Genomic DNA, 9799 nt, shown 5'->3' on the forward strand with positions numbered 1-9799 from the left:
TCACCCAATCGGCACCGCCCCCTGCCGGGAGGCGGCCTCCTCATTGGCCAGCCCTCCCCGTCGCCCCGCCCCCGCCGCCACGGGCCGGCGCCCGGCGGTGTGTAGGGCGAGCCCCTCTGACGTGCCGCTGCCGGCCCCCCACCCTTCACGGCGGGAATCGTCAGTGGGAGGGGGAGGGGCGGGCCGCGCGCGCCGCGCAGGCGGAGGAGGGCGGCGGTGGGGCATGGCGGAGAGCGGTGCCTGGCTCCTGGTGCTGAGCTCGGTGTTCCTCTGCAACGCGCTCAAGATCCTCCTGCCCTCCTGCTCCTCCATTGTGAGTGACGTCCCCGCGCCCGCCCCGCGGCTGGCGGCCGTTAGGCGGCGGCCGATGACCGGGAGCCCTTCGGCCCCCGCCGGCAGCGGCGCTGGGGGGAGGGGGCCGCGGCCCGCCCGCCCGCCGCCGAGATAAAGCGGTTGCCGGGGAGGGGCGCTGGGTTTTGGCCGGCAGCTTGAGGAAGGGGTTGCGGTGGGGGCGGCGCGTCCCCGCGGCCTTCTTTTGAGGAGCGTCCCCCGACCTTTGTGTTTGGCGGAGGTGGGGACGTTTCGCGGCTGAAAACTGAGGAGGGGTGGGGGAGCGGTGCCGTCTCCAAAGGACTCCAGGCGGGATCTTCCAGTGTAGCTGGGAGCACCCGTGACACGCCTCAAGCTTTGGTTAGTAGGGCGTCACATAGCCCTCGTTTTAGAAGAGGAGCAACTGGGGAGATTGATAATGGACAGAAGATACTGAAGTGCTGTATCATGGTAATAGTTGACTTCAGTAGCCTTGATATAAACTGGCCTTTGAAATGAAGTGTATTAAATGATGGTTTCTCAGGCACCCATATATTTGTCTTACAGCATCTTAAGGGAGATGGTGTTTCCAGTTTGTGTTGTATGGGAGTTCACTCGGGACGTGATGTTTGCCTATCCTTACCTTAACGACCGTGGTATTGACAGTCTAATGCTAGAATAGATTAATAAGCTCATGACAGAGTAAAACTTACTGACTGCCAGATGGGGAGATTTCAAAGTCAGAAAGTCCATGTAACTGTCTCTGTGCAACATAACATTCATCTTAGTTCTGATATGTGTGGTACTTGATATCTGTGTGTTTAAAAAAACCCCAAACCTCAGACACACATAATATTGATTACATCAGGTAAATTTAATGAGAGAAAACAGGAGATGCCACTATATAAGCCTGTATATGTAATTTACTCTGTAAAAAATAGTTTGGAAAACTGAGCCACGTGGGATTTCTTTGAATTTTGGAACTTGGCTAGTGTAGCCAATAAATGAGCACTTGGAAAATTCAAAGTATATTTTGAAGAGTAAATGGCTAAGAATATAAAAGAAAGAAGTTATTTAATAATAGCAGAAATAGGAGATCTGTAGAATAACTGGTATACTTTTAGGCTATTAAGGGTTTAAACAGAATAAGAAAGATCAAAGACATTGCAGGGAAAAAAAAGATAAAGGGAAAAAGATAGCTTTGCTTCGTCTTTTACCCTTTGAACAGATTGGCGTGCCTATTTCTGGAAATGGAGATAAGTGAATATAGAGATTGAGGAGTTATAAATAATAGGAGAAATTGTTATTTTTAAGTCACAAACACTGAGGAATACGTCCTTTGATCTGATCTTAAGCAATCCTGTGGAAAGGACGTCGGTGTGGGTAACAGAATTAGGGACCAATAAACTATATGGCAAATAAGCCTGTATGTGAGAAACTAGACAATTTTCTGTCATACTGTGTATTCGCATAACTTTATTGTCACACAGAACAGTGCACACTTGGAATAATGCATTAAAAATCCTGTATAAGTTACAGCAATTTTGTAAGCAGAACTTAATGTTACAATAATGACTAATAGAAATCCCTGCTCAATGTTCTGCTGTGGTTCACAACAAAGTAATGTAATGTTCTTATATTTTCCATGTAAATTAGTTTAGACCCTTGTTTGAGGCTTGGAGCTGGAAACAGGAATGATAGATAAGCTGCAGAAGCTCTAAAGAGCAGTGGTGAAAAGGGCTTGCCAAAGAGGAAGGACCAGGGAAGCAGTACCAGCTGTTTGTGATCATAGATCCAAAGAGTGCATCATTGCAGAGTGGAAAACAAGGAGATGAAGGCAGAATTAGGGAAGGGGAAGGCAGTTAACCTTAATTACAAAAGTTGAAAATCATCTGTTTAAAGGGAGAATTTTACTTTGACCATTCTTGGCTTATTTCTGAGTCAAACCATGAAAATAAGAATTCTCTGACTTCCAAAACATGTTGTGGAATGTGTGAAATCAAGGTTTTCCTGGGTTCTCATGAAAAGGTTGTTTTATGGGAGATTTTTGAGTATGCAAACAGGAAACCATGCTTTATAAATATCAAAGAAACTTTATTTTAGTTAACTAACTGATACTATTTCTTTACTTCTTAGATATTCAGACTGTTACAAAAGGATGCAGAGCAGGAATCCCAAATGAGAGCTGAAATTCAGAACATGAAGCAAGAACTCTCAACCATTAGTATGATGGATGAGTTTGCTAGATATGCCCGTCTGGAAAGAAAGATTAACAAAATGACTGACAAACTTAAAACTCATGGTAAAGTGCAATACTTACTCTTCTATCAAGTTTCTGGGGGAAAAAAATTATAAGGATTTTTTCCATTTTAAGTGTATTTCTCCTTATCTCTATAGCCTTTCACTTTTTGCTCCCCCTTTTATTTCCTTTCCACTGTCCCTCTTCCCTTTTTTTTCCCATTTTGGAGGGCTTTTTTTTTTTTTTTTTTTTTTTTTTAATTTTCCAGTTGCCATGGTTCTGCATACACTGGTAAGTATGCAATCCTAGTTGTGAAATTCTTTTTACAAGGATTTTCCTGGGCTTCACTGTTTTCACTGTTTAACATATTAACTGTTTCTTAGTGATGCTCATCAGGAAATTGTGGAAAACACAAGTTTTCATTCTTTGTCTCTTGGTAGATATTTCAGTCCGCTTAGTACATCTAGATGTTTTGAGTAAGTCAAGGAAGTTCTCTGACATTAGGAAAAGAAATAATACATTAAGGTTGCATATTTTCACCGCACAAAGAGCGCTTTACTTGGCTGGGGCTATTTGGTTGTGCTACAAGAGGCTAAAGAGAAAGTGCTGATCTACAAGGTAACCAGATGAAAGCTTTGCTATTGTTTTGCAACTCCACTTGACCTTATCCAGTTGCTGTTATGATAAAGCTAGTGCTTTGTCTCCATCAGGATTTTGCAGTGGTATAAGCCATCATCTCATGGTAGAAAACACATATAAACCTTTGGCAGCAGAGCTTCCCTTGTTGTCTTTGTCCAAACTCACTAACTGATTCTATCAGGATAAGGAGAATACTTGCTATGTCTGCCTCCTCTGTGCAGGATGGATGTGGATGTTTATATGCTTCTCTTCTTTGTATAAAAGACAGTATTTGATGTTTTGGATTGTTTTGAGAAATAGTATTATTAATCAGTAATTTCAATTAAACTAGATGTGAGTAGTTTACTTAACCAATAACACTGTTTTGTAAAACTTCTGGCTACTGTTTTATCTGCAGATGTGTTGTCTTCAGAGAGTGTCTTAATATTAGTCTAAGGTGCTGTACTAGAACAGATACTGGGAAAAGAATTCTTAGTATTAAATCTGACCAAGATTGATTCAACAAAGGAGTAGTCTTGTGAATAGTTTCAACCATCTTCCTGGATGAAATAAAGCAAAAAGTGCATCTGCTAAGGCAGTCATTTTCTCCTTTTGGGAAGGAGAAAAATCATATTTTATGCTTTGTCTAAAGCAAGTTCTTGAATTAGTAGCCACAGAGACTGTTCTCATTTGGAAATAGGGTTCTTGATTATATGTGACATTTTTCTGTCTAGAATATCAGTGTTTCAAACTTTTCAGAGTAGCATTAATTAAGAAACTACTAGTGCTTTCTTGCAGAGGGGTACTTCTGATGTAACTGTGAATCATTTTAAAAAAAGATTTTAACCAGGTGTGTGATGTTTAAGTATAATGTTCTGATTTCAAGAGTGATACATTAATAAACTATGTAAGTATCGATTTGCTGTTATAAGTAACGCAGAGTAATATTTTTTCTTTTAACAGTAAAAGCCCGAACTGCTCAATTAGCCAAAATAAAGTGGGTTATAAATATTGTATTCTACATCTTACAAGTAAGTAAATATTTTATTATGAATACAGATTACTAAGGCAAATCCTCAGTAGTGTTACATTTCCACTCTCCTGCATTTATTAACCGACGGTCAGTCACACAGCTCTTTGACATTCTCATGACACAAAGCATGCCAAGGTGAAACTGTTTCTTAAACACAGAAAGGAGAGAAAATGTTGCTGATGGGGTCTGGTAGTTGTGGATAAAAAAAATTTAATTTAAAGTCTTATTTTTTGGATTTTTAGATGACAAGATAAGAGTTTACCTTAACTCTTCCATTACTCTTCTATTTGTATAAGGCACTGGACACAGAAAACTTCTAATAAACATATATACGTTTTGCTTATGTTTTAGAATATACAAAATGTCAGGCTTTTGCTTACGATGCAAATCTCCACTTAGAGCTGCCACACATTTCCCCACAGCACCTCACCAGATGTCTCTGTAGTTCAGATTTGATGCCAAAGAATTCCATGAATTTTCTGCTAGTAAGGATGTCGGTGCTTAACCTGAGGGTATCTTTTGGGTACTGTGAAAGCTGGTTGAATTGCTAGCTGGCTAGGATTATGGCTAAAAACAATCATCAGAATGCAACGATTTGTATTACTGTTCTTTATCTATGCTACTTTGGAACCGGTGTCTCAGAAGAATACAGTATTTTCCAGAGCCTCACCTCTACCTCTAAATATTGTGTGTGAGGTTAAGGTCATACTAAGGGCTTTAAAAATGTTCAGAAGTTGCTTAAGAACAATGTAAATAATAAATAAACTATTGTCTTTTATGAGAATTTGTGATTTGCTGCTTCAGAATAGCAGTGGAAATGTACTTTGTGTATTGTAATCGAAACTAATAAAACTTTCCATTCTAGGCTGCCTTGATGATCTCACTAATTTGGAAGTACTATTCTGAGCCAGTTACAGTGCTTCCAAGCAAATGGCTCGCTCCACTGGAGCGCCTGGTAGCCTTTCCTACAGGGGTGGCAGGTAAGAACTGTACAGTGGAAAAATAAATTTCCATCATCCCAAACCTGATGCTAATACAATGATAAAATGATATATATACATATTGATATATAGATAGATAATTATGTAATGATAAAAAGCATATAATATGCCATGTATGTGATGATATATACATCATATATAATGATAAAAAACATAATTAGTAATGATTAAAAACAATACTTCCATATATTTCTTAATAATAACATAGGAATTTTCAAACATTTCATTAGCTATGTATACAGGTTTTGTTTAATTAATTGATAGTGAAATGGCCCATTTGTCGTTCCTGTTTCTTTTCTAACAGAGCAACTTCGTTTTAATATAGAATACACTCTGGAGAAGATTACAAATTGGAAATATTTTTATATTAAAATCACTGAAAATAGTAAAATTAAATTTAAAATGGGCAAATACTTCATAGACTATATGTGTTTCTTATAAACTGCTCAGATTTCATAGGAACATAACTCCAGAATGACTTAGGTGTGCTCTTTGCTACTTACCACACCTAATTACCTAATTAAATCCTTTTCATTTGGGCAGTTTAACAAACTAACAATCAAAATGATTATCACAGGTTTCAGATACATGTTTCTGAGTGAAAGGTGTGATGGCTGTATGCTAATGAGATAAGTAGACAGAATGACTGGACAGTATAGCATTGAAATTTATTGTCAAGCTATAACACAGCTGGTAAATCTTCATATTAGACTAAGTCCCCACTCCCTTAGGAGGAATTCTAAAATGTGTTGCTGTCTTACCATTTTATTAGCTATCTAAAAAATGGTTCCTATCCAGTGTGTTTACTGGCCAAGACAAAACTATTTCTGTGTGGGATAAGAGAACAATCCTTGCAAAACATTTAAATAAAAAGCATTTTAATGGCTTTAAAATGCTTCCCTTCCTTCTTTGCTTTCACATCTCCTTTGTTGTCTTTGTTGATAAACACATTAATGAGGTTGCTTTTGAAAATTCTTCTAGATAATGAAGTTGAGAACAGAAAAGCATTGAAAAAAATCACCAAAAGATAGTTTCCTCACCTCCTATGGTGTGGATATATTTTGTAGTGTTACTTTTTAAAAGAGTGTAACTGTACCTGGCATAAGAATAGAACATAAATCTAAAGTTTTTATCTCTGTTTATTTCCTCTTTTGCATAGTCAATCTAAATGACAGCTCAATGTCTAAAAGCTTCATGGTCCTTATTGCTGGCAAACAAACCTCACTTTTAAAGCAAATGGCTAACTTTTTTTCTGATTAACGTATGGATTTCTTTCATAACTCCCATTAATAGGACATGAACTTGGAAACACTGCCCTTCAAGAAAAATGCAATAAATCTTTAATCACTTCTTCATTGTACCTCAGCTTTCCTGCTGTATTACAATCAAGACATGCCTTATCATACAGATACAGTTACTACAGTGCTAGTCTGAATGATGGGACCATTTAAAACAGCAGTACCAGGGACCTGGATTAGTAATGAAACTCTCTAGGGTTTTTGCATACAGCTGTATGCAGAGCAGGATTTAATAGTCTTAAAATACTGATTTAAATTTTTGAGGTAAACTTCCTCTGTACTTCTCTTGAATCTCTGAATTTAGGTTTTACCGGAGTAGTTTGTTACTTGCCATACCTTTAAGTTTAGCAACCCTAGCATTTTTCATTAGGTGAATGTTCTTAGAATTTGTAGGTTGACTGCCACACGCTTGCTTATATTCCTGTTGTTCAGTACCCCCTTCCTCAGATAATCTTCAGATTTTTTTCAGAACTACCATGGGCTTAACTGTCATCCCTTGAAGAGAGACATTTGTGTCTAGAAAGAAAAACATTTTGTTCCCCCTGACTTTGTAACTCTAAGTTTTGTTTCTGAAACTGCCAAAGTTGTTCTCAAAAGCTGGTGTACTTTAGGGCCATTGATGCCATGACTTACATTGTGTTTTATGTCTCTTTCAGGTGGTGTTGGAATTACGTGTTGGCTTGTGGTTTGCAATAAAGTTGTAGCTATCATGCTTCACCCTTTCAGCTGAAGGAATCTCAGTAATCCATGGAGTCCTAAACTATGTTTTCATTATTACAGTTAAAAAACGGGAACAGTTGTCTTTTGTGAAAGACGAAGTCTGAGCTAATCTCTGTTACTTCAGTTGGGTATCTGTAAGTGCTTTTTCCGTTATATTATCTTTCCTTAGTGGTTTTTTTTTTTTTTTTTTTTTTTGTTCAGGTTCATAATCAGCTGTTTTTGAAGAAAAGCATTGCTATCTATAAAACCACATTTTTAGTCTATTTTGACCATGATTCATGGCATAACCTTAAAACTTTGTCATGGCCTATTCACCAAGATCTAAAAATGCTAGATTTTTATACCTTTAAGGTGGAAATGCACTTACATTAGGAATTGTTCTGAGAGCTTTGTTCCTCCTTTGCTGTATAATATGGCAATTTCACCCAAAGGTGGGATTATATTTGGTGACAGATGAGACTAGAGGAAGGTAGTTTGGTTGGTTTAGTGTAAAACAGAATGAATTACCTCCTTGCTTTTCTACACTAGAATTGGGATATTCTTGGACTGTTAGAAAATGTAGGACTGATACAATATGCAGAATCAGCATGTTGCCTCTTGAGATTTTGTCAGTTGCCAAATGCAGGATGGCTGATTACCTCTTCTGCCCTGTCTTTTAAAATTCACTGAAAGCTTAAATTTTTCTTGCTTTTATTGAAAACCAACCTTTCCTTGTGATTTTTTTTCTGCTTCCCAAACTGGCATATCCCTAGAAACTAGTGATATTCACTCACTGGAAACTGGTTCCTTCCATGTTTTGGGAGGAAGGGTCTAATCAGCATTCTAAAGCTTCGTGTTCAGAAGAATAAGGTAGGAGACTGTGCCGTTCCTTCAGAGGATACATTGCTACGGCTGCAATATACATATATATTAATGACAGATCCTGATAGCTCAGGAGCACTTATAATTTAAAAAGGCAAATTAGTGATTTAAATGTCTAAAGTAGTAAGAGATGGTAGCAGTTGTTGAGGAAAATGATCTATTTTGGAGTACAGCCGCCTTGCATATTTAGCTGCAGGAAACAGCCATGATTATTTTGAGTTTAAAGGAGGACAAAATTCTGCCTAGTACTGTGGCTGTTGAACAGTGCATCTTCCGTGATACAGTGGTATCTGCAACTGATAGCACTGTTGTCCCATAAGAATGGTTTTGTAGTCCTTGATCTACAAATACACAACTTTTTTTTTTTTTTTTTTTTTTTTTTTTTTTTTTTTTTTGACATGAGCCTGAGCAAAGCTCTTGTGGTGGACACCCTTCTGTTTTCTGCTGGACTTTGGGTCTTCCCACTCTGTACAGTGAAAAACATTAGTTCTGTTACATTCCAGTCCTTTGTGTTCCTGCAGGGATCGGCCAAGGCCCCTCCATAATTAACGCTACCTTTAGAAATTAATTCAAAAGGTCATGATATATTTTTTGTGTATATGCATGAAATGTTTTTCTGAAATGCTAATTTTAAAAAAAGACTAAAATTTGTTTTTATATTAGGGATTACATTTAGCCAACATGAAAATGAATGCATTAAGCATCAAAAGAAAAAAATGTAGAGATTGAGTCTGTTATGTATAATTGTGTTTTTATTCATGAAATAAAAGTTTTCAACTTCTCAGTTTTTCTAATCAATCTTTTAAGGTTAAAATAATTTTCCTAAAAAAAAAAAAAAAAAAAAAAAAGGCAAGAAAAAGTCTATGTTTTTGTCTAAGGAGAAAGAGTTTGAATCAACAGGCCTCATGTTTAGATTTTTTTTTAAATTTATTTTTGAAGTATTGAGGATGGATTATTTAATTATGACATTGATATTTTTGAATTTTAAGATGTGGCTAACAACACTGTCATTTAATTTGTTAAAGAGTTTAGCATGGAGAGGTCAAGAAAAGCAGGATTATTTAAAACCTTCAGAATGCTATTAACTCTTTAGCCACCCTTATCATTGGATAATCAAATATGTGGTCTGTTGGCTGCTCTAGTCAAACATTTGGGTGAGTTGGGCAATATAGTCAGTACAGACAGGAGTGTTGAATTATATGTATTTGTTTGCTCTGAACTTGGGGACATCAATAAATATATTATAGAAAGTATTAATAGTTCATAGAGGAAAAATACCTGGTCATCTGATTGCACTAAACTGATCCTCTTTGACATCAGTCCACTATACAGCTTAATCACTACTTCAAGGAAAAAAAATCTTTAAGATTTTGAAGAGAAATACATTGCAAGAAGATTCATATCAAAATACCTTAATCATCTTTAAATCCTTTAGGGAATAATTTTTTGAAGTTCTTCTTTAAATGTTACCTCTTTAATAACAATAAGCATAGTTCTTTACTTTTTAACAAATATTTGATGTTTCATGAATTACTGTGAGATATAAAACAAGTAATCCTTCTACCCTCACTTACACAGCCTTAAACACAGGATGTTTTAAAGTCTTTTTGAAAACTGGATATGCCTGACTTATCCAAAACAATAGTTTACATTTGTGCATTCATCTTTGGATGTCAGCTGTGGAAGTTACCAGGCAAATTGCTTTGATCACTTCTAACAG

The 9799-nt window shown here is 37.1% G+C and overlaps 1 protein-coding gene across 2 annotated transcripts; it reads left to right on the forward strand.

Moving 5' to 3' along the window:
* The first annotated feature begins 128 nt into the window (after nt 1-128).
* GET1 (guided entry of tail-anchored proteins factor 1) lies at nt 129-8456 on the forward strand. 2 transcript variants are annotated; one of them, XM_062599106.1, is made up of 5 exons: nt 129-313; nt 2446-2611; nt 4130-4197; nt 5065-5179; nt 7279-8456. In XM_062599106.1, exons 1-5 carry the CDS (start codon nt 224-226, stop codon nt 7320-7322), a joined length of 483 nt encoding a protein of 160 aa, XP_062455090.1. In that variant the 5' UTR covers nt 129-223; the 3' UTR covers nt 7323-8456. The 2 variants fall into 2 exon arrangements, with proteins under 2 accessions (XP_062455090.1, XP_062455080.1); XM_062599096.1 differs by having other exon boundaries at nt 7155-7371.
* Nucleotides 8457-9799: the final 1343 nt, after the last annotated feature.

The sequence above is a fragment of the Rhea pennata genome, chromosome 1, assembly GCF_028389875.1.
Source record: "Rhea pennata isolate bPtePen1 chromosome 1, bPtePen1.pri, whole genome shotgun sequence".
Classification (NCBI taxonomy): Eukaryota; Metazoa; Chordata; class Aves; order Rheiformes; family Rheidae; genus Rhea; species Rhea pennata.